The sequence below is a fragment of the Rhamphochromis sp. 'chilingali' genome (assembly GCF_963969265.1).
Source record: "Rhamphochromis sp. 'chilingali' genome assembly, chromosome: 13".
In the NCBI taxonomy this organism is placed as follows: Eukaryota; Metazoa; Chordata; class Actinopteri; order Cichliformes; family Cichlidae; genus Rhamphochromis; species Rhamphochromis sp. 'chilingali'.
Genome location: NC_137940.1, coordinates 35,116,673 through 35,143,547, shown reverse-complemented (window position 1 = coordinate 35,143,547; position 26,875 = coordinate 35,116,673). Strand labels below are relative to the sequence as shown.

Here is a 26,875-nt window from a genome sequence, read left to right as displayed (position 1 = left end):
TTTTTGCCGAGCTGTGTCAGCATGGCAGCTTCTACATATTTGATTTTCCTGAGAAAAGTAAACACTTTGCGGGAGAGAAAAAGACGCCACTCAAGCATTTCACATTTGATCAATGATCTTTTATTGTCAAACATGAGTATAACCAGAGTATCTGTACAAAATGATTCCTGCTCCAGATAACATGGCTTGTCCCCTGCAGTCAGTCCATCAGCTGGAGTTCCTGGCGCATGTTGTGATGCTGGGATCCACAGAGCCTCATGTTTACAGGCCAAGCTTGGTTCTCCTCCAGTGTCTCCTCTTGGAGTTGTACCTAAAATGAAAGAACAAAAAATAAATCCGTCAGGAGGAAAACACTGAGATTCTGATGTTGGCAAACTATTAAACTGTCACGCTGTCAAACCCTGAGTGGAAAGAATTAAAACCTCTCTGTACAAAAACATAAAAGGCTAATATTATCTCTGTTGCTGATGGTTTTACTTGGTGTCAAACTGCAAATAAACTGAATTTTTGGGGGGAGCTTATTATAGCAGGAAAAACAAACACCAGTGTAGCTAATAAATGTGATTTTAGTACAACCTGCCACCGTGGAACACTTAATGGATTACTAAATGCACCTAACCATGTGCTCTTCCTAATAAATGTATACCTTTAAAGAGATTTATTTTGGTAAGTTAATTTATGTGTGTGCAAAATGGGGGTATGCAAGTTTTCACAAAAGTCAAACTCACAGGCAGACAGTATAAAACGTGGAAAAATGCTTCAGGTACTGAAAAGTGAAGCTAAGTACCTTAAACCTGCAATCCTTTAAATGACCACAAGGGGAGTACTTTTCTGCTCACAAGAAGACTAAAGGTCTTTTTCAAACTCGAGACAAACGTCTGTGACCTCAGTAAAGCCTTGCAAGATTACGTTTTGGGCTCAACAACCAGTTTCAGATCATATTAAAAGTTCATTATTTGTGGTCTTCTTTTTTTTTTTTTTTTTTTTTAAGTCAAAGGAGGATCATCCAATGTTCATTGAGCAAGGATTAGTCCATCACAAATCATTGGGTAATGAGAACAGTCTCCCATGGTGTCAGATCTCTTGCATCACATGAGCTTTCAAAACACTAAGATGGTTTTACAACAATTTAAGTGGTCAAAACCATGTAAATAGTAGCTTTAACAGTCTCTATTGAGTGGTGAGAGCTTCCTTAATAATGCTCCACACCAAGGAAATATTCAAATGAATCGTTGGTTCACGGGTTCAGAGTATGCAAAGTTGTTTGATGTGCGTCTAGTTTCAGATTCTCCAGCACAGCATGTACATTGTGTATTCTTCAGTGTGATAAATATTATAAATCAATACAAAGCCCTATAGTGATTTAGTGAATTTAAATTCCCCTTTGAAGAGATAATTAGAAATAATGTCACTTTTTACAGGCACTAAATCACTGCAGTATTCATGGCAATCATGGCATCCACAGAGTTTATACAAGATGATGGAGCCAAAGAACAGCAGATCGGTCATTAGTGTTCGGCTACAGAGTTTCCTCATCACCGGCACAGCAAGTGAGAGAACAAGCTCTGCAGCAGAAACATGCTCTCAGCAGGGTTAATGACAGCACTCCACTGTAACTAAGTGCTGCAATTGCAGACCTGCTTTACATGAGATGATGTTCCTCCCTGCAATTACACTCAGGTGCGTCAGCACTTCCTGATAACACGTGCAGCTCAGCAATGAAACTGAATGTTGACAGCCCATTTAAACAGACACTCAGCTTCACTAAGATTTGAGCCATCTGTGAACCACCTAATCGCAACGCTGACATCAGAAAAACCTGAAATTATGGAGTTCTTTTCAAATTAATCTATCCTCCCTGCAGTACTCTTAACAACCCGCACGGTGGAATTACTGATTTCCACCTTTAAGGAAATTTCATGAGCACAAATATTTTCGACACCAAATTTACAAGTTAAATTCAAAACCACTGCAACAAGGGGAAAAGAGGCTTAAAGGCATCTCCGATGATATACACTGTGCTAGAAATATTAGGAATACAGTAGAGCTGTGCGATATGACCAAAATCTCATATCCCGATATAAGAATTATATTGTCCCGATAACGATATAAATCACGAAAATTTAACATTTTCTGTAAATTCTGTGAATCTCGGGCAGCTCGACTTGCGTGAAGTGTTTCCAGCTGCGCGTCATGTAGCTGGAGTCGAGTGTTTTAACTGATGCATGAAACGATACATTTTTAGACATAAGTTGTAACGGCCGCCGTTTGCTTTGTGAGTATTTATTACACGGCGTGCTGCGGGGGAAAGCCTGTTCTAACGTTTGAGTCTAAGGTTTATTTTTTAGCACCTGACGGCTCTTTTTTTGCTTCTCATCTGTAAATACTCTGCATACTCTTTTACGTGATTCGGTTTATTTTGAAAAGTCTCAACAGGATCTTGAGCTTTATTGTGAAAAGGTTTATGTGGAAAATAAACAAGCGGACACGCGATGGTTTTACCGTCGTTGTTGATAATGACAACGCATAAAAACAGTCGCTTGTCCGTCTGTAGTGTGGTTATATTAAATATAAGAGAAAGAGAGAACTTTAACAAATGAATATAGTCACTACAGTGACCATCAAAACCATGAAAAAATATTGTTGTAAACAGTTTATTTTGCGACACCACGAAACAAATGATAGCGTAAAATGAAACGATAGACGTTTTTACATCGTCATCCGATATATATTGTTATATCGAACAGCCCTAGAATACAGTGTGATATCAAAATTCACCAACAACATCAGCTACATCACTTACTGCTGCACCAGCTACAGCAGCCTCAACGGGGTCATTATAAGCTTCAAAGATACATTCATTTTACAATGGCTGCAATATGCATTAAAATGCTACAATAAAATTAATCTAGCATTGAACGGGACTTAAGTGAATTATCATTATTTATTTATTTACAGAATATTAAATATATTCATACACTTCTACTTTTTCCACAGCAAAACTAAATGATTTATTTAAAGTTTATTATTAACTAGAAACTTTCTCTCCTTAAACGGCAATGAGGCCGCACTTCATGCAAGAGTATTCAAATCTCTCCTCTCCCCTTGCCTGCCTTATGACTGGATTACAGAGAACTGATGAATTCACAAATGGAAAATAAAGGAAGCAGGGATGTGCAGGACACAACAATCAAATGATTACATTGACTGACAAAGCTGTTGATGTGGACAGCAAGGAGTCCTAAAAAAAGGTATAAAACCTAAAAAGTGACTGGCCCTTTTCCCATTAGTACCTACTCTGATCAGGGTGACTCGTTTTCTATTACAGCGCCACCTAATATGTGTGGGGTTGTTTGCTTTTTCAGATCGCTTGGACCCTGGCGAAGTACGTATTGAAAAAGTACCTGCTATCAGGTACTATGACCCAATGGAAAACCCTGAAAACCAGCTGACCGGAATAGGTTCTAATGGACCTGATGTTACTTAAACGTTCTTTCAATCTGGTCTGACCGATTCTGAGTTGGGAACAAATAAGCATGTTTATGGGTGAGAAGGATGAGGCAGAGGATTCCAGTGGTGGGGGAGACATGATGAAAATAAATATACTAATCTTAAATGGTCATATGCAGCTTGAAATAATGTTTGAAACTAGACACTTTACAGCTTTTTTTGGAAAAAAAAAAAATCATCTTTCCCTTTTCTGTCTTGGTTCTCATAAGCCTGCAGCACTGAACAGAGGTGGATTGCATGACTACAATAACGTGTACAAATGTGGGAACCCGTATACCGTCAGCTCTCGGCCTTACAAGATGCACAGGGCAGGTAAAATCAGTCATGGTAAGCTCACCTGATCTTGTTGCCGGTCTTCATTCTGATCCACTGAGGAATCGGCCTGTTCTGTTTCTGCTTCTTGGCGAGGAAGCGCTTGATTCTGAAAGTCTTGTGGGACGACTGGAAGACGTAAAAGACACCGTATTAGCACAATCGTTTAAAACACCAAGTATATACATCTTTAACCAAATGCTTCTGGTTTAAAACTAATTTTTTAAAGCTTTCAGTGCTAAAATAAACAAGCTGGCCGCTAGCATGCGCAGAACCACCGTACCGGCTAGCATCACTGAGCACTTTTAATATGCTCCATCTCATTTTTCTCGTATAACATACACATTGTTATCGTGACAATAATTTTAGTTTTAAATGCTTAAGGTTTCGGGGAACTTTAATAAGCCATGCTAGCTCGGATGTTTGTAGATTTTCTATTTACCATTTTCTCCACAGTCCTTTCCCCACTATGGCGGTGGTCGAAAAGAACGAGAGAAGTGACGCCACGGCTTTTTGACCAATAAGCGTCCAAAAAACTGTTCCACGTCCTACAAACAGCGACACCAACGTGTCATTAGAGGAAGTACATGTCATAGTTTTAACGGTTTGCCTTTCATTCAAGAGATAGTTCACACAGAGCCGGAGCCTTGAACTAAAAAACAGGATAACTGACTTCAGTTTTTTTTAGTTTTACCCGGTAGTCACTTCACACCAATATGGTCACAGAGCATCTAAAGCATCTAAAGTCTTTGAGCACCATAGCTGAATTGATCAAGAAACACAAAATCACAGGAGTTAATGTATTTCTGATATACTTTCCAGTTTTTAACTTTTTTCCCTATAAAATTGCAATATATGATTTTAAAGCAGAGTACCTGCTTTAAAATCCTAAAGTCTAGGTTTTAGTCATTACTTGACCTTCTTCTTCTTCTTCTTCTTCTTCTTCTTCTTTCATATGGTCTCTGTAGGGGTTGCCATGGTAGCTCATCTGCCTCCGTCTCATCTTATTCCTAGCATACTCCTCAGCAGGCCAGGCCTCCTCAGAAACTGAACTTCTAACAGGAGTACACTGGAATCCATCCTGATAAATGGTGAACCAGTGTGGTATGCCATCTGCACTTCTGAAAGATCTTCACCAAGTGGTGAAAATGGCAAAGCACATTGTTGAGATGAAGCTCCCACATCTGGACTCAATCTGTGCCATCATCATGGAGAGAAAAGGCAAGCAGACAGTATCACTAAGGACAGTACACACCCCATTCTGTGGTTGAATCTCTGCCACCTGGCCAGCTCTTCAGAAAGATCATTCACTCACTACATCCACAAATCTTGTCTGTGGTCTCCCATGTTTCCTTCTGCCTGGCACCTCCACATTCAAGATTCCATGTCCAGTATATCCACTATCCCTCCTCTGCACATGTCCAAACAATCTCAGACTTGCCTCACTAACTTTGTCTCCAAATAGCCTGACCCGAGCTGTCCCTCTGATGTACTCATTTCTAATCTTGTCCATCCTTGTCACTCCCAGTGAAAATCTTCAACTCGGTCACCTCCAGCTTTGCAGGTTTCACTTCCACCTTGTAAACCTTCCCTTTCACTCTTGCTGTGATCCTGCTAACAGAAATGAACCCTGACACCTGTCTCCATCCATTCCACCCTGGCTCCACCCTCTTCCACACCTCTGTTGTGCACTGGATGGTTGATCCATTCTTCACTTATTCTAATTTGCCAGATTCACTGTTGTTTTAATGGCATTTTTTTTCTTCAGTTTTTCTTCCTGGCTTCCGCTTGGATAGACATGCTACATGCTTCCAACCTGCACTGTGTTTAACCTCTTAAAAATTTTCAAAGATAAAAGTTGTATTTTCTTTTGTAATATGAGCCGCAATGCTGCCAGCAGACACGTCCCTGTTTGTGTTTGGTCATATTCCACCATCACCGCCTCTTTCATGTGAAAGCGTCATTGTGAGATTGGGAGTTGATGACTGCCTTTGTGTCATCGCTTAGCCTGATTGCTGTTGTTAGCCTCAGTGAAGCCATAGTGCTGGCATCAGGTGTCTATACTCAGTAAACCACAGACAACATAATACAGATGCTTGTCACTCACCAAATCCTAAGATGAATTTTAGAGAAGAAACAGAAAAAAACAGAAGTAGGAGCATAACTACAAGTGGAGAAAAGGAGTTTTATTTATATTTTTATTTATTTTGCTATGCTACAGTGGAAGTCATTGTGAATGTCATGGTAATTTGAGCTTTTAATGATTTCTTGATCTCTTTCCAAGGTAAAAACATTGTACAGCATCTTTAATGATCTTAAAAAACAAGAACTGGGTGCACGGGTTTGAATTTATTTTGGATTTTCATTAATCCTGAAGTATGCAATATTAAGTTAAATGTCCCTTAGCAAGTTGCATCTCGAGCAGATGCTTCTGGCATTATTCTGGCTGGACATTTGATTACTCTTCTTAGGAGAATTGATAGAGTTCACTTAAATTGTTTGGTTTCCTGGCTTTTAAGCATAGTCCACAAATTTTCAATAGAGCTGAGGCCCAGAAGCTTAATGTTATCCTGATTTTTCCATTTCAAAACGAATATTGATGTGTGTTTAGAATCATTGTCCTCTTGGAGCACCCTGCTGTATTCAAGTTTCAACCATGTAGCTGTTGATTTGAGGCGAAGTTGAAAAATAAGTAGTCCTCTCCTCCATTATTCCATCCACTTTGTGCAATGTACCAGTATCACTGGAAGCAAAACAGCCCCAGAGCATGATGCTACCACCACCATGATTCACATTTGGTACAGCTGCTGTTAAGCAGGTTTGAAAACATCACCTTTACTCCTCTGAACGTATTTCTTGTTACTGTGGCCAAATAGTCAAATCTTGGTCTCGTCTGACCATGAAAAAAACTTTTCTCCAGAAGGCATTTGGCTTTTCCACGTGGGCAGCTCCAAATTTTAGGTCAAACTTGAACGTGTCGATTTTTGGAGCAGGATGTAGATGTAAAACTTGACTGTAGTTGTTTAGAAATTATTCCAAGACATATTCCCAATTTGTGCAAACCTACATTTCTCCTTTTTAGATATTCACTGAGTTCTTTGAACTTTTTAATTGTCCTGAGTATTGGTCCACCCAGTGAGTGCTGTCAAATAAATCTCCAAAAGTCCAGATGAACAGAATCAACTTTTGGAGATTTACTTACCTGGATGATTGAGCATGCATCAAGATGTCAAATAAATCCGCTTTATGCTGGCAAACAGAAACTACCAGTTATTACTAGTATCATTAAAAGATTTGAGTGTATCTACATCATTGATCCTGTGTATACCATATAGTTGTTACTGTGTGTGGATTAGAGAAAATCCCAATTCCTGTTTTTAAGTTATTAAAGTCGTATGCTGTACAATCATTCCACCCTGGAAAAAGAAACAGCTCAAGAAATAACAAAAAGCCCCAAATTACCTTGACATTCATGACCACAATGAACGAAGCAAACTTCTGACTTCTCCTTCACTGTGATATAAATCCTCTAAGTTTTCTCTGCCCTCCCTGTTGTCTCTGCATCCAACTGCCGCTTTGCCTCATTTACTGGTGAAAAATTCTCAGTTCCAACTGAGCTGCCCCATTGAATGAGCATTTGTTCAATGGCACAATGACAACACCACCTGTTTGAAAGAGCACCAAAGCAGTCTTGACAGTCATGTCTCTAACATAACCGCTGATGCCGTGACATTTTTTCCACAGGTTGGGAGCACCTTGGCTCTTTGTTGTTCTTTTTTGACTTTTCAAATCCTCCTTATCCCATTTAAAGGTTGTAATTTTGCCTTCACCTGCATCCATCTGGTAATAATCATGAAGAAAAATAAGATAAACAAAGAAAATGAGATAAATGCAGTGTAACACTACAGAATGGATCGTTGTTATCTATCCATTTGAATTGCACTAGTCTGGTTTTATTTCAGAGTCCCTGGGCTCCTGCAGGCTCATTTATAGGCGCACTACTTTCTCCTTTTTCCGCCCCTTTTCACACACCTCATATGAAGCTCCGATACCAGACAGGTGAGCTGAAATAATATGAATCCAGCTGGAAACAACACATTATGCTGCTGTAAGTGTAACAATAGCTTCCGAACACCGAGCCAACTTCCTTCTGGTTCGTACACCGTGCATAGTAGCACCTCTCTGGCTGAAGTGAACATGAACGGAAGAAGGAAAGAAGCCGAAGCACATTCTCACCTGAGCCTTTCAGTCATGTCACATCACTAACCCACAGTTTGAAGTTCAGCTTTAAAAAAAAGAAACACCCAAAGAAAAACTGCTGCTGTAGCATTACCTCCAAGTGCTGCTGCTTCGCTTTTATCCTTGCTTCCTGCTGCTGATGTCCACAGCAAAGTCCAAGCACACCTACTTTTTTTTTTTCATGCAAATCTATTTCATTTAAATGTTTCACGGCAAACCGCGTCGTTATGTTCCAGGTCCAACCTGCAGGATAAACGAAATAATAACCCCCCCCAAAAAAGGCTTTTGTTTATTCTTACTTTTGTTTTGTCTGCAGACAATAATCTGGGATAGATCTGCATGTAAACTGTGTCATTACCACGAGTTTATAATGTGAATATTTTACTTTGTACTGAGTTATGCTGATTCTGTAATATCCAAGCACAAGGTCGTGAGTTCCTTATTAACATTCTTACACTTCTTTTGCTGGACAATTGTTTATTTCTTTAGTTCAAAGGACTAAGTGTGGCGTCTCTTTCTACTGCACACAAGCTAAAGACACAGCTCAACATCAAAGTATTTGCTAGGTTGTTAGCTTTTTCCCCCACTTATGACTGATCAACAATCCAGATACTGGATCACTTCATACCTTAAAAAAAAAAAAGATACTCAGACTTTAGTGACGATCTCTTTTATTAGTAGTCAAAAGAGGCTACAGTATGTTAGCATCACCAGCAGTGATATGTTTCCATGCTGCATTCAGATTAGAGCATCGCAGATGAATGTTTTAAGGACAGTTTGAGATTAGAAAAAGAGGAAAGGCCACAGATTGGTCGAGTCAGCTCCAATTTTACATGCCAGTCTAGTCAAAATGGCTGTTTCTCCTTTGTCACTGACTGAATGAAATGAAAACAGTTGATCCCAGATAACAGAAGCGCAGATTATATCTGCCAGTTCATGTTATATATGAATTGTACGGCTATCCAAGCAGAGTAAAGCCGAACCCTATGCCCTAAACATGAAACCCTCAAAGCAGTAATGTGAGTGTGCGAGTATAACATGGATCAAAATGGTATAAACAGGAACCTTAAAGCCAGAATAGGTTTTCTATTATTGTGGCCTAGGGTCTGTCTGATCTGTTGTGTTCCAGGCTCCCATCTAACAGAGGAGACAAGAGCGACCTGTCATATAATGGATTTACTTGATTTAGTCGAAATATAATACGTTTTTAAAAAGTGTAATAAGGCATATAGTGCATTGCGTTGACTTCTTGGGTGGCTGCTCCTCTCACTTGCTGGCTTTTCCTGTGAACTGTGAATAGTTCCCTAAGGTAAAGGCTGGAGAAACTGGGCTTAAGGATGGTGTGCATGGAGGAGTTAAAACGTGTAGCCCTCACACATTTAACACAAGCACAACTCAAAGGTTTGTGAGCATGGACGCTGGGATTGAGCCAAAGGTGTCATTTTTATGTGTACACTTCAAACTGAAAGTGCCAATGCTACAAAAGGAAAATCATTAAGGAGTGTAGAAACTATGCTGTAGAGCTCTGCAATGTAGAAATACTGACTGATTGGAAAGTTTGAGTGAGTTTTAGATGAAAGACAAGTTGAAAGCTAAAGTTTTCAGCGCCTACCACACATTTTCCATCAGAGAAACGCTACTGAAGTAAGGTCACTTTGAGTTTATGTGGTCCAAGAAAGCTTTGGCTTCACTAATGTGCCCTACAGCCAAACTCTTTCCAAAGTTTACCTCTTTGATCAAACAAAACTAAACAGGGTCACATTTAGGCACTAACAGGCTCCACAATCACACCTCTGCCTCTGAGACTGGGAGACCCTGATGCTGTGCTGCACGTGGCCTCCAGATGCCACTCTGCTGCTCTGAGCCCCACAGGCCTGTCTCCTCTCTCTTCGCCAAACGTAAAAATGCTGCAGGTAGAAATCTGCTCAGTCGTCTTCTTTCTCAGCCACTTTCCTAGCCTCGGTATCTGGCTTTCTGTCAGCGGAGTTGGATTCAGCTCCTCCTCCTGCAGCACGGTTGCGGCTTCTTGCACCTGGCTGGTACAGCTGAATAGCAGGCCGGTCCTGATACAGACAAAGAACAGGCTCAGAAACACAACTGGATGAAATCGTGTGATGATTTAAGACCTACGGGCAGTTACCTTATTCCGTAGCCGCTCTCTTTTCCCACCGTCCTCCTTCTTGTTGTCCTTAGCAGGCTTCTCTGGCTTCTCAGTGTGTGGGGAGTCTGGCATGTTTTCACCCTTCTTCTTCTCCAAGGGTTTATCTTTTTTAACCTCCTCCTCCCGCTTCTTGAAGGAGTTATCTCCATCCTGATGTTCCCTTCTTCTCCGACGTTCCTCATCCTGTCGCTTGAAGCGTTCCCTCTCTTTCTGCCGACGCTCCTTCTCGCGCTCTCGGTCTCTGTCTCGATCCGTGTCACGCTCCCTAAACTCCTTCCGCCCATCTTCGTCCCCTCTGTGGGAAAAGCACAAGCTTGACTGAACCTATAAGGGACCATTTTCATTATATGAAAGTAAGTATTGAGCCACCTCTTAATTAAAATCAAGTAGCAATCCATGTAGTCTGCCTTTACAAACATTTATTTAAAAAAAACAAACAAACAACCAACACACATAACAACAACAGTCTTCCTGTGGAACTCCTACATTTTCCACAATCAACTGTAAGCAGTGCTATTGCAGAGTGGAAGTATTAAATAACCACATCAACTCAACCACAAAGAGAGATCAGGTGAAGTCAGAGAGAGCTGAGGCTAGTAGAGTGTCAACAATGTTTTGTTGGCTCAATACCCACAGAGCTCAAACCTCCTCTGGCATTAACATCATTCCGGTATTAAATATAATGGGGTCAACCTAAAATAGCTTGTTCACTTGAGGGTTGAAGGTTAATGTATTTGTACAATTAAAAGAAGAGTGATGAACTAACTTCCTTCCTCGATCCTCCTTGTGCTCGATGTTCTGACGTCTCTTATGATCAGAACCTCCCAAAGATCTGTCCTCTTTATTTGGCTTCTCTGGCTTCTTTGACTTCTCTTTTGGCTTCTCCGGGTTGCCTTCATCTCCTCTCTCTGGCTTCTTCAGGAGCTACAACAGAAAAAGTAAACACGCATCAAGTACTGAAGGTTGGACACAGTTTTGAGCTTATTCTTTCAACTACTGCACACACACACCTTTATCTTTGGCTCGTCTTTAGCTTGGTCTTTGTCCTTCTCCAGCGGTTTCTCGAGCTTCTTCATCTTCTCTGCCTCTTTGCGTTTCCTCCTCTCCTCCTCCCTCCACTTACGACGCTCCTCATCGCGCAGACGTTTGCGCTCGAGTTCCCTCCTCCTTCGCTCTTCTTTCTTCTCCTCCCTGAGTCTCTGAAGAACATTAAAACAAAATGTGTGAGGCCAGCCTTCAGCAATGTATACACATCTCGACCTGAACTTATTTACCTGTTTATTCTTCAGGAAGTCCAGCAGAGGAGTTGTTTTTTTAGCTTGAACAAAGGAAATGATAAAAATTATTCATTCTGCAGTGCGTTTGTTTGAAAACTATCAGTATTTGACTGCGAAACATACCAACGAGTTCCTTTGATTTAGCCTCAATCTCCTCCAACAGGATCTCAGGTGTAGACGTTAGCTTCTCGTCGTCCCCGTTGTAATATTCAAGGAACCTTTTGTAATCTGGATCTTAAAGTCAAATGAAACACAAATAAACACATTAATGATTATAGCAAGACTACTTTTTCTGTATCTTTATATGTGTTCCTAAATTGCACTTAAAGTGGACCTATAATGCTTTTCCTTATTTTCTGACATGCTGTTTTACAGTAGATGAATTGTATTTATCAAGGGGTGAATATATTTACCTTCGACAATTGTTCCACACTTTGCATCCTTTTTTTTACTTCTTTTCTTGGCAGTTTTTTGAAAAGGTGAAAACTCCACAATGGCAGGATACTCCTGACCTGTTCGTAAACATCATGTGGAAAAAGATGAAACTTCGGGTCCTTCCTATGGAAATCTTTAAATCAGTTTAGTAACTTCTTCCATATATATATATATATATATATATATATATATATATATATATATATATATATAAGCTCCCAGGCCTCTGGTAGAGGACCCGAGCTTGAAGGATAAACCGCCCGCATGGGCGTGCTGGGTGTTGTTACCTCTGCTGTCGATGAATACATATCCATCAAAGCGATCTCTGAAGAGGACTATATCCTCTTGGTTTCTGAAGTTGATATAAGCCCTTGCAAAGAGGTGAGGGTAAAGGCTGAAAGAGGAAAACACATGTGTCACACATATACGAGTATATTTATCTTTTGTTAACAGTGAGGGAATCTTTACAGATAAACTCACCTCGTGTCGTTAGAGAAGAACTCCAAATAGTCCACCTCTGGGAGCGGTTGCAGTTGCTCCTCCAGCTCCTCTTTGGTGAGACTTGGTGGTAGTCGTCTGATCACAATCTATTTTTTTTTAATCATAGGTGAAGTTATTGTCCGGAGAACAAAGTTGGGGCTGATAAACAGATTTCTTAAGTTCACGCGCACTGTATCATTATACACGTGAAAGATGATAAAACACTACAACATAAAAATATTGCAATTTTATCAACCTGGCGGTTTATAGCAACATGAGCTAACGCAGCTAGCAAGTTTTACCTTTGTCATGGCCTCCTTCTTTTCCTTGGACTTCTCCGTCTTTTCTCCATCTTCACACTTTATCTCCACCCTTTTCTCCTTCGGTCGATTGTTTTCTTTGTCTTCCTTCATTGCGGCAAACTTTACTTAATCCGGGACTTGGGTTTCATCTCATTCAGCTGACTTGTTTACCTTTCAGCGAGTTAGCCTCTGCTAGTGAACGAAGTAACTAGAACTTCCTCACTGACGGTTAGCGCTGCGCTTCAGTATCAGCGCCGGAGTGGGGCGCTGCACATGAACTCAATTGTGCCTAGGCAATTAATTTAATAACTAAAATATATTTTGTGTTGTTTTATTTACATTCTTAATTAGTTTGTCCCTGAAAGGAATTATTCGGAAAGGTTAGTTAATGATGTTAGAAAGAAATAATGCTAGCATGAGCCAAAAAGAGCTTCCGCCTTTCAGATACACTTCAATTTAAAAGCTCACACGGTTGAGTTCGTGGGTTTTTTGTTTGTTTGTTTTAACAACGTCGTGTTTGGGGATTTCTAGACAAAAAAAAAAAAAAAAAAAAAACGAACGAAAGGAAATTAAATAAATCAGGATTTTTTTAAAAAGAGTGCATAATTAAAAATTTCGTGCTTTTAAGTCGATTTTTTTGGGGGGCGGGGGGGAGACAGACTAACTCTAAACTAAAATTTTTGAGATAATAAAGAAATAGCGAAACGTTGACCTATAAATAGCTAAACAAACATTTGTACGTTTTTTTTTCCAATGACAAGTGTCCATAAAAAACAATTAACATATAATTTGAATTATTATAGAATTTTTACCACTATTTTTCCTCCCAACATATCCATGTCCGATCGGTTTCGTCTTTTGACAGTAAAAGGATAATTTAATCAAGTAATCATCGATTTAAATTTACGATCAAAATGAATTGTTGAATTGAAGTATTTTATCTTGAAATTCTTCAACAGGAAGTTATTGTCTTGTCCTGGAAGAGGAACGTAGGTCGTGCTGACGGTCGACATTTTGCTACTTTCTGGGATAAATAAACAGCGTTAGGTAGGTTTGGGGCAACTTTGTTGTCCTCGAAGTTGCTCTTTGTCCCCTGACAGTTAGACGCTGTAATCATGTGGTATGAAATTCTGCCCGGACTCGGCATCATGACCGTGTGTCTGATCATCCCCGGTGTCGCCACCGCGCAGATCCACAAGTTCACTAACGGAGGAAAGGTGAGGACGCAGGCGCTGCCAGCAGGTTCTCGTGTTGTGTACCAGACTGCTGGATTATAAAGAGTGTGTTTTTCCCCCGCAGGAGAAAAGGATTGCTCGGGTTCCGTGGCAGTGGTATCTCATGGACAGAGACAAGCGAGTGTCAGGAACCGGACGCTACTTTGACTCCAAGGTTAGCTTCCCTCTGCCCATAATAAGTAATGCTAATGAATAGCAAAGTGTGCAACTTACAGCCTTCCCCTGAGACTACAACTGCATATAAATATAAAAATCGCTTAAACTACCCGACAGTAGTGTGCACAGTTTCATAAAAAACAGTATGTGCAAATACGGTGCACTTTCAAAACCCTAGGTTTGTTTCAGTTAGTCGTTTCATGGAGGCACTCTTGGTAGCACATTTGCAGGATCTGGGGTGCATCTATACATAGGTGCGTTTTCAAATGGCTATAACTTCATCACAGAAATAATTTTTATCCAATTGTCTCCTATAATGATACTTTAACCTAAACTATATAATTATGCAAACTGATCATCCCATATGCTCTCTGCTAAATAACCAGATGCCATACTATAGCCTCATATAGTACCACACGGTGGTCTTCTTTGTTCTCGGTCATCAGGTATCACCAAAATCCATCAACTTTGTAAAATACTGAGGATTTACAGGCAGCGATGGGGGTGTTAGTCATGTGTAGAGCATAAAAGGAGACTTAAAAAGTCCACAAAATGAGTTATTAGCTTAAATGAACACAATGGCTGCTCATGTATAACTACGTTTAATCCTTATTTGTTTCTCTTTTTCTCACCAGGGACTTGAGAACATCCACTGACGAGGAACCTGGAGAGACCCGGGAGAAGAAAGTTCTTTGTTGTACATTAAAAGATTATATTTAACATTCAGTTGTTTGTGTTTTTCAGTCTTTTAAGATGGGTGATTAAACTCTTCCACACACTGGGAATCTTGTGAGGCTTCTTATATTGATTTCTACCAGTAACAGAAGGAGTGCAGTTACTATTATTTATTTATTTTTTTATATCTGCTTAAATGTTGACAGGTTTACTGGACTTGAGATGTATAACAGTACCTGCTGTTATCATTTAGCTGTAATACAATTCCTGCAGCATCACATTAACTGTAACTAACTTTATTGTTCTGAGTGGCTTCAACAAATAACTGTTAAACAAAACAAAAAGACGTGATCTTAATCCATACATTTTTTTCAATACAGTTCAATTATGTCTTTCAGTTTTTTACAAATATGTTTTTAAAAAAAACTTCTATTACTGTCCTCCTTGTGCTTACAAAAATGTTCATATAAACAAGCAATAATGAAACGCTGTGGGAAAAAAATCCCCTGTAAGAAAAAAAATACAATAATTCTGTATTAGCAATTTTTAGAAATTGCACAAGTGAAAAACATCTTAGAAGTCACAAGACTTCCAACTCGTAAATAAATAAAGGTTTTAAAAAACAGATGAAGTAAATGTACATTGACCACTGATGTACTATAATGACGTTAAAGAAGCTGAAACAATTGCATTCGCTGTGGCATTGTTTTGATAAGCTTCTGCAATGTCACAAGATTTATTTCCATCCAGTTTTGCATTCATTTTTCACCAAGAACTTGCATTGATGATGGTAGATTGTGACTGCTGCGCTAACCCTTCTCCAGCACATCCCAAAGATTCTCAAGGAGGTTAAGGTTTGGAGTGGCCAATCCATGTGTGAAAATGATGTCTCATGCTCCCAGAACCACTAATTCACAATTCAAGCCAGATGAATCCCGGCATTGTCATCTTGGAATATCCCCGTGCCATCAGGGAAGAAAAAAACCATTGATGGAATATCCTGGTCATTCAGTATAGTCAGGTAGTCAGCTGACCTCATTCTTGGAGAACATACTCCAAGACCAACCGAAGCAACCCCAGACCAAACACTGCCCCCACAGGCTTGTACAGTAGGCACTAGGCATGATGGGTGCATCACTTCATCTGCCTCTCTTCTCACCCTGACGCACCCATCACTCTGGAACAGGATAAATCTGGACTCATCAGACCATGTGACCTTCTTCCTTTGCTCCAGAGTCCAATCTTTATGCTCCCTCGCAAATTGAAACCCTTTTTTCCAGTTTGCCTGACTAGTGGCTTTCTTATGGCTACACAGCTGTTCAGTCCCAATCCCTTGAGTTCTCTTCGCATTGTGCGTGTGGAAATGCTATTAAACATAGCCCTGAGTTCTACTGTTGTTTTTCTTTGATTTGATTTCATCAAACGTTTAAACGTTTAAGTGATTTTTTTTTTTGGCCCGGCAGTATATATCTGATACATATTTTGAAATGAAAAAGAAAATGCTTGGAACAAAGAAGCAGACTTTTGCTTTAGACTGTGGTCTTGGAGTGGCTGTAAAATTGATTTGGCTGTACTTTACAACACAGCTCAAACTTTTTTTTTTAAGTACTGAAATTTTCACGTGGTTCCTTTCTGTTCTTAAGAAGCTATTTGCTCAGATATTTGCTCAAAAATACTGGCAAATGTTTATTTTAAATATTCAGAGTTTGAAGGTAACATTGTTGCCAAGCTTTCTTAAATATGCTACAATTAACTCTTCACAAAAAAAAAAGATCAGTTACTTAGTTTTAAAAGAAAAAGGCCTTATTTAAGTGGTTCACTCAGTCTGAGGACCTCCTGCACTTTAAAAAACAATAATACTACAAACTGCTCTTTTTTTCCTAAATTGTTTTCTACTCTTGATGCATTTATCACTTATAGTAGAACTCCCGGCAAAAACAGAAAGAAATATTAAAATGGCAACAAGATATGATAGTGAAAATTTATTTAACATTCTTGTTGGGAGCATTTGAAAAGATTTACAAGAGATGGATAGAAAAGGGAAGGAGAATACAACTGAAAACTTCTCAGACACAATTTTTACAGTTAAAACACTTCTGCACTGTACACTCAGTTCAAACTGAGAGGAAAAAAAAAGCTTTACACCTCAGGTCACCAAACAAAGAGTAAAGGTTCCAATAACAGGAGACAAACTGGTCGTTCACTTCTCCTCCTTGCCTTTGGTTTTCCTGTACACCATCTCCCTGAAGCTCGACAGGATCTTGCTCTCTCTCTTTCTCCTCTCCTCCTGGTTGAACGATGCCAGGGCTCGCTTTTCGTCTGCGCTGTAGATCTGGTTTTCCTTTCTCAGACGCACGGCCTCCATACGACGATGTCTGCGGGGCGAAAAATTTGTCAGTATTACAGGAAGAAAAGCTGAACACGCTTCTGGATCTGCTCAACTCAACCCAGCCTAGAGCACAAGCTAAAGCAAATGTTACAATGTGCAGAGATTAGTAAAGAAATTAAACAACATTTAAAGCAATCAGCTCTTTTTCCCCTCGGGGAAAAACAAGTATGTTTCTGTAAAAGATAAGATGTAATGCAGATCGTGGAATATCTGTTGATAGAAAAACCTGATCGTTCAGTATATTCAGGCAGTCAGCTGACCTAATTTTTCATGAAAAATTTCCATTTTCTAAACATTACGTACCTGCTGCCACTCATGACGTAACCAGACTTCTCGAAGTTTGCGATCTCATCGCTGGTGAGACCGATCTCTCCTCTTCTTGGGATACGTTTGCCAGCTTTCACGTACTCTGCCATGGCAGCACCTTCACCTGGCAACAGGGCGTGACCGAAACTGGAGGAAGGAGGAAAAAAAAGAAAAAGAAGCTTTTATCAAAAATTCTGCCAAATGATTTAGACAAGTTGTGTGGTGGAAATGTTTAACAGAGTCTGTCTTATTTTGTCACATCTGATAAACTGAATCACGGTGATTTCTATTTTTTTTATAGCCTAAATAAAACTGAAAGACCCAATCAATTATCAGCAATCTTCAATAAAGTCAACTCTACTATCACTTTTTAAAAAAAAATCCCAGTCTTCAAGCTCACCGTTTAGCAAGCAAGTTTGAAAATACGTAACCTCTGTTATTTTTTCTGTTTTCAGACATTTAATCAGTTTTCTGTACTGTGCTGTACAGGTACACTCCACTGTAAACAGCAGTTGTGTTTGGGAATTCAACACAAACTACATTAGGGTTAGATGCTTTTCTCTTTAAGTTTGTTAATGCAGGAATTAACCCCGAACAGTGACTCACTCCAAAGGTCGATCGTTCTGAGACATGTGAGTGAGAGGAGCTTCGGGGCCGACCACATGCTCATCCATGGAGGTTTTCTCCACCCACATCACCCCATTGGGATCTTCCTCCTCTTCGTCCTCTGAGGCCTCGCTGCTGGAGTCGCTGCTGGACTCCTTCCGGCTTTTCTTCGCCTTCTTCTTCTTGGACTTCTTAGACCTGACGGGAAACAGGATGCTTGGTTAGTCAAATGGGCTGTTACCACGTCAACAGAGCTGATGCACAGCTTCGTATCAGAACTTACTTTTTGCTCTTCTTTTTCTTTTTCTTCTTCTTTATTTCTTCCTCTGAAACACAAAAACAAGACAGTTAAACTGATGAATCTGATTAGAGAAAAAACAAAACAAAAAAAGGGTGCTTTTCGTTCATCTTACCATCCGAATCTGATTCAAGCTCACTGTCCTCTGAGTGCTTTTTGTTCTTTCTCTTCTTGGACTTCTTCTTCTTTTTCTTTTTCTTCTTCTTCTCTTCTGATAATAACAGACAGAATGGGTTTGTTATAAATTCACAGAAAATGTTGGATTGCTGTAATTTATGTGTGTCCACACTCTGTGTACCTTCTGTGCTTGATTCTGAACTGCTGTTTTTCTCGTCTTCTTCAACTGGTGTGAACTCATCGGAGCTGATGGAGGTGAAAAAAAATACAGAAAAGAATTTTTGATACCTGAAAATAAGACAGAACAACGCCTGATGTCTCTGCCAGGGCGCCAACAGGTATGACACATCAAGACCTTTTAAATAACTGCTTAAATAAAATTTAACAGGAAAAGTAAGATTTAAAAGGTGGAAAAATTGGTTAAAACAAAGTCATTGCGAAACAGAAACTCTTACGGTGATGAGACTAAAAACATCTAAGACCAAGACACACAGAATTTAAGACAGTTTTAATTAAAAAAAATCTTTTACAAATAAATGCAGTTTTAAAGACATGTGTCTCCACAAACCCAACACAAAATTAACAGTATGTTCCTCACTTACTCTGGCTCTTTCACTCTGGGTGAATATCCCCAAACTTCAGGACAACCCAGCTCACCGATCCTCTCCCTCTCCTGCAGGCGCCTAAAACACAAGTTTGCAAAAACGTGTTTTTAACTGAAATGTCAAACTACACTTAGATTAGCAGCAAATCAAAAGAGGACGGCTTCCATCCGTTTGGTTTTTGGTAACAGATGCATTGACGAGCCCTCCACCTCCAGAGGACTGTTCATCTGAAGTGGTGGCACGTCATAAAATGCACCAATAGGCTCGTGTACCTGAGGACTGATTTGTATTATGGGAATTGCAGGGTTCAGGCTTTGATAGCTTTTCACAGTGATGTTAGACTTTTCATACCTGGCGATAAAAGCCTCTTGTCTCTGCCGCTGAGCGTCGTCCCTCTGCTGCTCGTAGTAATAATCATCTTTGAGGCCGCCGTGTTTTCCCGGAGGCTCGGACCAGTGGTTGCTGTGGTTGTGGCTGCTGTTGTTGTTGTTGTTATGGCGCTCTCTGGATCGGGACCTTGATCTTGATCTGGATCTGGACCTGGAGCGGCTACGATGAGGACTTCCTATGCGGATCCGTCTAATGTTTCTGGCCTCTTTGAATCGACGCTCCCGTTCCTCTCGCTCCCTCTCACGGTTGCGTGGCTTAGGAAGTTTGGGTCCGAAGCTGTCCGGAGACAAGCTACGGTCGCGGCTGTCGCTGCGATGGCGACTGCCGCTGCGATGGCGACTGCGGGAGCGGGTCCGAGGTCTACGGGCCCGAGGACTGCGTGGCTCCCCGCCGCCGTCAGAACTCGATCGATCCGACAGAGGCATGCCCTCTGACCGTGAGAGACTCACTACAGGACGGGGTAAAAAGTAATTAAGTAATTAGTATCTAAGTAATCCGTATCTAAGAGGAGATTTAAAAGATGTCGCACACAGTTTATCTTCTTCTCCCTACGCAGAGAGCGTTTAATAACAGGAAGTACTGGTTGGTCCGTCCCAAAAAAGAATCCGACGTCAGATGTCATAGAGAACAGTTCCCAACATATTGATATAACACAATTTTCTTGCATTAAAATAATGTAAAAAAGAAAAAATCCTCAAAACTTGCATAATTACTAGCAATATGTATGGAATAAGTCCCAGTAAAACCAGTCAGATTAATTTAGGATATTTATCTATGTTTCTTTGGCTTATACTTTCTTTAATTTTTTTTGAATAGTTTTATAGGGAAATATTTGCTAACAATGCCTGCATGTATACTTGTAGACAGTTTATGTGCATGTCAGTATTTTCAGATGACAAAACTGAGAAGGAAAGCATAACTAATTTAATTTGTGTATACTGTGTACTCTTGATAAATATGTATTGTGAAAAACGAAATACGGTATGAATTATACTGAAGTGTATAATATAATCACTATGTAAAGAAAAAAAATAGGCTGTTCTTAATTTTTTTTATTCTAAATTCATAGCAACAGTAACAACTATAAAAAATATATAATTTCTTAGGTGGTTTTGATATCTTTTTTATTTTTTTCCAAATGTTAAGCTGGAGTTTACTTTTTATTACTTTCTGTTTTAGCTTTAGATTAATTAATCACTAATATGAGGGGAGATTTGTCAGGGGCAGATTTAATCATTTTAGAGTAGGCATTACAATTTAAACATTTAACCAAAGAATAAAAATAGAAATTTCCAAAATGTTTGAAAATTTTTCTTTGTACATTTTTTTTTAAAATTCAGTAATAATTCTGTTTTAGTTAGCCTATTTTTCACAGGTAAACATGGGATGAATAAACAAAAAATCATTAATTTTATATCAGGTCAAAAAAAAATATTGATTTATTTTATTTTGCATTTACAAGGTCGGGCGGGGGGTGGGACGCGGGGTAGTCCGAGAGTTTTGTGGCTGTGAAAAACTGTGAAAAACCCAACTTCCGGTTTTTCGCAACGCGCTCACGCGCCACCGGAACTACCGGGGTTTAACCGACCAACACACGGTCGTGTCTCCTACTGCTCAACTCAACATCTCTGGAAACTGGACTGCGTGTTCACTAAATTTGAGTCTTTTTAGCAGCAAAGAAACAGAGCAGCTCGGCACGTCGAGATGTCGCTCTCTATAGTTCAAGTTAAAAGAAAACCGGAACCCGTGAGCAAGCCCGTGGAGGAGAAATGCGCAAAGGAGTACTTTTTCACGGAACTGGAAACCACTGCTACATGTCTGATCTGCAAGCAGAAGGTTTTATTCAAGGAGTTCAATATGAAGAGGCACTACGACGCAAAACACGCGGAAAAGTATAACCCATACCAGGGCCAGAAGAGGAAGATGATGTACGATCAACTTCAGAGAGAGTTCAACGGCCTTTCACCGCCGGCTTCCAGCCTAAAAAGAGAGGATGAATTCAAACGCTATTCTGCAGGTACTTATTCAATTGACCGTTTATTCACCCGTGACCGTTGTGAGCTTTTATTTTGAAGGCGAGACTTGTGAACCGGCAGTTATCGCGCTGCTAACCGGCGTGCAAAAAGTAAACAGTTTCCAGTTGAAATAACCTCAGAACTGAGCTTTATTTGTATTTATATGAAGCTAGGACGATGTTTTTAAATGTACTTTAAAGCCACATAGTTTGCATTTGAATGCTTATAATCGCTTACGACTGCGACTCCTGGTGGCTGAGAATGAAAAGTGAGGCTCTCTGTTGTTGTTAGCCATTGTTTGTCGTTCATTAACATATCCGCCGGCTGCCACCCTGCTCACTCCTGACAAAATCATCAAGGTTTGCAGGTAAACCTCATCAATTTAACGCTGCTGTTAGAGAGGATTTCGATTTGGCCTCTATTCTACTAGAGGCATGCTAATAGTATGCTAAACAGCGGGCCGCGATTCATTAAGGAGGAAACGGTGCTACCTTTGTTAGCAATAGATGTCTTAAAAGCTTCAGTAGAGATAATAATTGCGCTCTCAGTGTTGCATTAATACCCCCTTAATGTCTTTTTAATATGTTCCTCAATCTGCCTTGGTGTCACAAGAGGCTAAAAATGTCCCGCAAATTAACGTTTACCTAGCGCCAGCTAAGGGACGGTTTTGTTTTTGTTGCCAGGCTAACGTAATTAGCATGTCTGACATTGTGTGCACAGAAACGGAATTATGCTGTCCAAGGTTATAATTAACAAAAACTAAACTAAAAACATACAGATGATCACTTTAGGTTTAGTCTTTGCTAAGGAGAAGATGTTCACTTGCCTGTGACTGAAATTATAATACATGATCTAAACTGCCAAAATGTATATCTCCTATAATACAGTGAGTAAAAAAGACACAAACGTAACACTGAAACCGATAATAGCTAAACTAAAAAACCCACCCTGGATACCAATAACTATATTAAGATATTTTTTTATGTGCATAAATAAATCCACTAACAAAAATATAGGAGGCCAAGCTGGAGGTGGCAGAGTGGAAGATTTTGCCATAATTAGAAATTAGTATGTCAGAGGGACTTGTGCATAGGAAGGTTAGTGGATATACTGGACAAAGACTGCTGGATGTGGAGCTGCCAGGCAGGAGGATAAGAGGAAGACCACAGAAGATTCATTAATGTAGTACAGGAAGATGCAAGGATACAGTAAGAGTGGGTCATAGTGACCTCAAATGGAATCAGCAAAAAGAACAAGATGCCTTTAGTTTGTAATATTTGGAAGACATTGTAGTAGCAGTGTAAAGTGTTAGCTTAAACATTAGTTTTTCAACTATACTCTTTTATATTATACAGTGTCCCATTGAACCACTTTCTCTCCTTTTTCCATTATTCAGTTTATCAAGCAATAAACAATTTATTATTATTTTTATTATTATTAGTTGAAACAGTCGCCTGCAGATGCTGAGTTAACAGACTGACCAATGAGTGAACTGTTTCTATCCAAAAAAAAGGGCCCTATAGCTCCTAGACCACCATGACTCTAGCTATACCAAAACATGAGCCATGATTCAGGCTGAACCTCCTCATGTATTGTTCTGGGTTGTTTTGATGTTCCTGTTAGAACTGGAAATGCAGGAAATGGCAAAACTGAATTTGAGCCAGCTCTTTTACTATCTGTTGACATAACTTGTGTAACTCACATTGCTCTGCATGGTGGCACGTTATAATTAAGACATGATATAATAATATGATAAGATCAACTTTATTTATCCCAAAATTTAGGAAGAAAACGGTAAGAAACCAGGAAAATAAAATAAAAACCGACCAAATATAGTTGCTTATTAAGTTAAAAATTACTCAAAATGTGAATATTCAATTTAAATCTAAAAATGAACCTGTACTTTGTTTATCTTAGTTTCATTTTTTTTAATGCCACTTAACTTTTATTTTTTAATTGTAGTTCTATTTCTTTAAATAAAAACTTTTTTGTGCATTTCCTTTTATTTAGTACTTAGTGATTGTTGACTCTATGAAAAATGCTTTGGATATGAATAAATGTTACTTGCTTCACGTTGTTGTGCATTCACAGGTTTGATTATGATTTGCTTTTTCTCTGTAGACATGCCGAGTCTGAAGCTGATATCTGCGACCGACACACAGTACTCAGCAGCTGTGCTGAAGAACATGAATGAGCAGCGGAGCCACGGATTATTTTGCGATATCACCATCATTATACAGGACAGGAAGTTCAGAGCTCACAAAACTATCCTGTCTGCCTCAAGTACGTATTTCCACCAGCTGTTTACCGTGGCTGGGCAAGTGATTGAACTAAGCTTCATCAGGCCTGAGATCTTTGAGCAGATTCTCAACTATATTTACAGCTCTAAGATTGTCAGAGTCCGCTCTGACATGCTCGAAGAGCTCATCAATGCCGGGCAGATACTGGGAGTAAAGTTCATTGCAAACTTGGGTTCACCATTATCACAAGTTAAGGGCCTTCCTGGTTTGTCTAAGGAGGCAGAAAGCAAAAGTGACTCATCTACAGAGATGATGCCGATCATCACAGAGTCCTTCTCAATATCTGCGGAGGAGTTCAATCAGGTAAACAAGCCTGCGGATAACGAGGAGGACTCGGACAGCGACGTTCTGTTTGTCTCGAAAACAGATAGTCAGAACAAAGTGGTCGGCTGTGGTGAAGTCATTGATTTGGAGAAAATGGATTCAGAAAATGTCCCGTCAAGCCAAAATGTAGAATCAAATCATGCAGTTTCAGAATGCAAAGACAAAGCTACCACTCCCTCGAAACCATCTGCTTCAAATCCTCCCAGCATCAGCTGTCCTAAACCAATTTTAATAGACAGCAGCCCTCTACAGAGCCCGGACAGCAGCTCCAACAACTCGTCTTCCCCTGCCAGAGTTTACTCAGGAAGTGCTCCCACAACACCAGCCAGAACAAGCAGTTTGACCCCAGAGCCATCGAGTGCCTCTCAGCCCCCTGAAAACAGCGACATAATGGGAGTCCACAAGAAGCAAGTGTCTACTTCATCTCAGCAGGGGGACTTCAAAATAAGACTCTCTGATTTATCGGAAAGTTCGACACTTCAAACAAATGTTCCCAAATCTGCTATAACGGGTAAAAAGACAGTGACGCTCAGCACAGCCACGGAAATCGACTCTATTTCGTCAGGCTGCAAGGTGTATGCCAATATTGGAGAAAATACGTATGACATTGTCCCGGTGAAAGAAGATCCAGGCGAAGGAGGCTCCAAAGCCAATAAAGGGAAGAGAGCTTTTATGGCGACACCATTGAAACCCTTCGAAAAAACACCCGTGTCACCCAAGGCAGGACCAAACAAGAAGAGGACCAAAACGGAGCTCGAGGACCACTACGAGCTCATCATGGATGGAAAGACTTTCTACGTGTGCATTGTCTGTAAGCGGCCCTACGTGTGTTTGCCAAGTCTGCGCCGTCACTTCAACACCCATTCGTGGGAAAAGAAGTACCCGTGTCGTTATTGCAACAAGGTGTTTGCCCTGGCCGAGTACAGAACTAAACATGAAATCCACCACACAGGAGAGAGGAGGTACCAGTGCTTGTTGTGCAATGAAATGTTTATAAACTACCAGTTACTCTCCGCTCACTGCAAGCAAGTTCACAATCAGGATCCTTGCGGGAGGAAGGAGAAAGACGACGGCGGCAACAACTTGTACCGCCTGCTTCCGTGTAAAACAGTGCAGATGAAGTCGTACTCGTGGACTACAGATGGGCCAGGGGTCCCAGTAATATCGGAGGACGGCAGCGTGCATCACATAACCTCAGTCGGCGAAGCAATGCACTCGTCCACCCAAAGCAGGATGTTGAACTGGGACGACATTTTCGTTGAGCCCGACGCTCACATGGCGCCTAACAGCCGTGCACAACCGGAGACAGCTATGAACACGCCTCCACAGGGTCCAGCAGAGTACTACTAAGCACAGCTGACACCACTCCTTTTATTATATGTGCCTTTTAGGTGCCCCTCTTTCTCCTCGGTTCCACATCAACAATATTTTTGCGCAATTCTCAATAGTTTCAGCTGTACAGTGCGGTCTCATTAGTCTGTCAGTTGAAATGAGTGGACTAATACTGTAGTGATAACACAGGTACTAGTTTGCTGGTGGCGCTCAGTTATATGGTGAATGATGTAATGGGACCGTACCTCTCATGTTCCTCTGCTTTTTTAAAATGGCCATGATCTTTTACATTAGGTGAGCACAGAAATGGACGCGGTTCAAACATGATAGAAATGAAGAGTTTTTATGAATGAAAAGGCAAAAAAAAAAAAAGAAATTGCTCTTCTTGGCTCAAACCTGTGCTCTGTATCTTTATTGCCCAGAATATTTCAGCTAAATGAGCTGAAGCACAAATGAAACGGCTGTTTTGTTTTTCAGTTTTATTTTTTCAACAGGCTACATTCCCTTAATCGTGAAATGACATTAAACGGAGGCCTGTTTAATGAAATGGAAATGGGGTTACCTATTTAAAGTGATGTATGAAGCCTTATTGTGTGTATGTGCAGCCAGTTTTGGTTACATTACACATGATATGATGAATTTTCAGGACCGATCATTCCCGTTTCTTTTTTAAATCTCATTCTGTGCGAGAGAATGTTGATTATGAATTTCATTATATTTGTATTTTGTCATCCTGGGTATGCAGTTATTTAATTTTTGTAGCAGCCTGGAAAAGAAACTTTCTGTCTGTTAAAGGGGACCTGTTAAGATTTTTGAAAATATACGGTTACAGCAGGGGATGCTCGTATTAAACAGGGTCGGTATGTAATCTAAGGATCTCATTCATTCATCGTTCACAGTCCAGTGGGTCTGTGTCTCACCAGTGGGGCTCTCCCCAATCTTAATATAGGAGGAGCTTAATCAGCTTGTTTCAGACTAAGGCCCAGTATAAGATATGTGAGTATATAAATAAGGATTATTTTGTATCGCGAGTCATGCAAAGCCACTGTAGCATGGAGCTGGAAATGAGCTTAATAGTTCCCCTTTAAATACATTGTTTATGTTTATTTTTATTTCTGTTACTTTGTCACTTCCCTTTATTTAAAATTGCAAAATCTGCCCAGCTACATATAGAAGGCTGGAGATTTCTCCTACACGTGTGACGATAGGATGGAAATAAACTGAGCTTTATTACAGTCAATAGCTGTAGCACTTAGCATTCAGGCAGAAAACTCTTTGTTATAACTTTTCCGCTCTGTTTTTCACTGTGTCAGAGGGTAGTGATTGGTTAGTACAAGTAGTACTAACAGGGGAAACTGTACTTTGTCATGTCATCGTGCAGGGTTTCTTTTTAATAAACAGATTAACATCA

The 26,875-nt window shown here is 40.1% G+C and overlaps 5 protein-coding genes across 6 annotated transcripts; 2 read left to right on the top strand and 3 right to left on the bottom strand.

Moving 5' to 3' along the window:
- Positions 1–97: 97 nt before the first annotated feature.
- Positions 98–4,385, bottom strand: rpl39 (ribosomal protein L39). The gene is made up of 3 exons (XM_080901690.1): positions 4,265–4,385; positions 3,848–3,951; positions 98–310 (listed from the first exon to the last, which is right to left on the bottom strand). The coding sequence occupies exons 1-3, from the start codon at positions 4,265–4,267 to the stop codon at positions 262–264; spliced, it is 156 nt and encodes a 51-aa protein (XP_080757816.1). The 5' UTR covers positions 4,268–4,385; the 3' UTR covers positions 98–261.
- Positions 4,386–8,715: 4,330 nt separating this feature from the next.
- On the bottom strand, positions 8,716–13,103 carry upf3b (UPF3B regulator of nonsense mediated mRNA decay). The gene is made up of 10 exons (XM_080900477.1): positions 12,717–13,103; positions 12,415–12,521; positions 12,222–12,328; positions 11,913–12,011; positions 11,623–11,733; positions 11,497–11,540; positions 11,233–11,421; positions 10,989–11,146; positions 10,202–10,517; positions 8,716–10,124 (listed from the first exon to the last, which is right to left on the bottom strand). The coding sequence occupies exons 1-10, from the start codon at positions 12,825–12,827 to the stop codon at positions 9,987–9,989; spliced, it is 1,380 nt and encodes a 459-aa protein (XP_080756603.1). The 5' UTR covers positions 12,828–13,103; the 3' UTR covers positions 8,716–9,986.
- Positions 13,104–13,681: 578 nt separating this feature from the next.
- Positions 13,682–14,827, top strand: ndufa1 (NADH:ubiquinone oxidoreductase subunit A1). Its single transcript, XM_080901458.1, has 3 exons — positions 13,682–13,933; positions 14,016–14,105; positions 14,743–14,827. The coding sequence occupies exons 1-3, from the start codon at positions 13,832–13,834 to the stop codon at positions 14,761–14,763; spliced, it is 213 nt and encodes a 70-aa protein (XP_080757584.1). The 5' UTR covers positions 13,682–13,831; the 3' UTR covers positions 14,764–14,827.
- Positions 14,828–16,749: 1,922 nt separating this feature from the next.
- On the bottom strand, positions 16,750–20,096 carry nkap (NFKB activating protein). Its single transcript, XM_080901780.1, has 8 exons — positions 19,455–20,096; positions 19,101–19,181; positions 18,680–18,744; positions 18,497–18,592; positions 18,367–18,409; positions 18,084–18,281; positions 17,475–17,624; positions 16,750–17,157 (listed from the first exon to the last, which is right to left on the bottom strand). Exons 1-8 carry the CDS (start codon positions 19,916–19,918, stop codon positions 16,983–16,985), a joined length of 1,272 nt encoding a protein of 423 aa, XP_080757906.1. The 5' UTR covers positions 19,919–20,096; the 3' UTR covers positions 16,750–16,982.
- A 919-nt stretch (positions 20,097–21,015) lies between these two features.
- zbtb33 (zinc finger and BTB domain containing 33) lies at positions 21,016–26,875 on the top strand. 2 transcript variants are annotated; one of them, XM_080901778.1, is made up of 2 exons: positions 21,016–21,510; positions 23,630–26,875. In XM_080901778.1, exons 1-2 carry the CDS (start codon positions 21,198–21,200, stop codon positions 25,480–25,482), a joined length of 2,166 nt encoding a protein of 721 aa, XP_080757904.1. In that variant the 5' UTR covers positions 21,016–21,197; the 3' UTR covers positions 25,483–26,875. The 2 variants fall into 2 exon arrangements, with proteins under 2 accessions (XP_080757904.1, XP_080757905.1); XM_080901779.1 differs by lacking the exon at positions 21,016–21,510 and adding an exon at positions 21,606–21,875.

What these genes read in the sequence shown, in the direction of transcription:
- rpl39 (XM_080901690.1), bottom strand. An exon ending in AAGACCGGCAACAAGATCAG is followed by an intron (nt 311 to 3,847) that starts GTGAGCTTACCA and finishes CTTTCATTTTAG; the next exon opens with GTACAACTCCAAGAGGAGAC.
- upf3b (XM_080900477.1), bottom strand. Translation starts at nt 12,827, where the DNA reads ATGAAGGAAGACAAAGAAAACAATCGACCGAAGGAGAAAAGGGTGGAG. An exon ending in TAAATCAAAGGAACTCGTTG is followed by an intron (nt 11,541 to 11,622) that starts GTATGTTTCGCA and finishes CCTTTGTTCAAG; the next exon opens with CTAAAAAAACAACTCCTCTG. An exon ending in AAGACGAGCCAAAGATAAAG is followed by an intron (nt 11,147 to 11,232) that starts GTGTGTGTGTGC and finishes TTTCTGTTGTAG; the next exon opens with CTCCTGAAGAAGCCAGAGAG.
- ndufa1 (XM_080901458.1), top strand. Translation starts at nt 13,832, where the DNA reads ATGTGGTATGAAATTCTGCCCGGACTCGGCATCATGACCGTGTGTCTG. An exon ending in AGTTCACTAACGGAGGAAAG is followed by an intron (nt 13,934 to 14,015) that starts GTGAGGACGCAG and finishes TTTCCCCCGCAG; the next exon opens with GAGAAAAGGATTGCTCGGGT. An exon ending in GACGCTACTTTGACTCCAAG is followed by an intron (nt 14,106 to 14,742) that starts GTTAGCTTCCCT and finishes TTTTCTCACCAG; the next exon opens with GGACTTGAGAACATCCACTG.
- nkap (XM_080901780.1), bottom strand. Translation starts at nt 19,918, where the DNA reads ATGCCTCTGTCGGATCGATCGAGTTCTGACGGCGGCGGGGAGCCACGC. An exon ending in CAAGAGGCTTTTATCGCCAG is followed by an intron (nt 19,182 to 19,454) that starts GTATGAAAAGTC and finishes CTTGTGTTTTAG; the next exon opens with GCGCCTGCAGGAGAGGGAGA. An exon ending in CAGAACGATCGACCTTTGGA is followed by an intron (nt 17,625 to 18,083) that starts GTGAGTCACTGT and finishes TCCTTCCTCCAG; the next exon opens with TTTCGGTCACGCCCTGTTGC.
- zbtb33 (XM_080901778.1), top strand. Translation starts at nt 21,198, where the DNA reads ATGTCGCTCTCTATAGTTCAAGTTAAAAGAAAACCGGAACCCGTGAGC. An exon ending in ATTCAAACGCTATTCTGCAG is followed by an intron (nt 21,511 to 23,629) that starts GTACTTATTCAA and finishes TTTTCTCTGTAG; the next exon opens with ACATGCCGAGTCTGAAGCTG.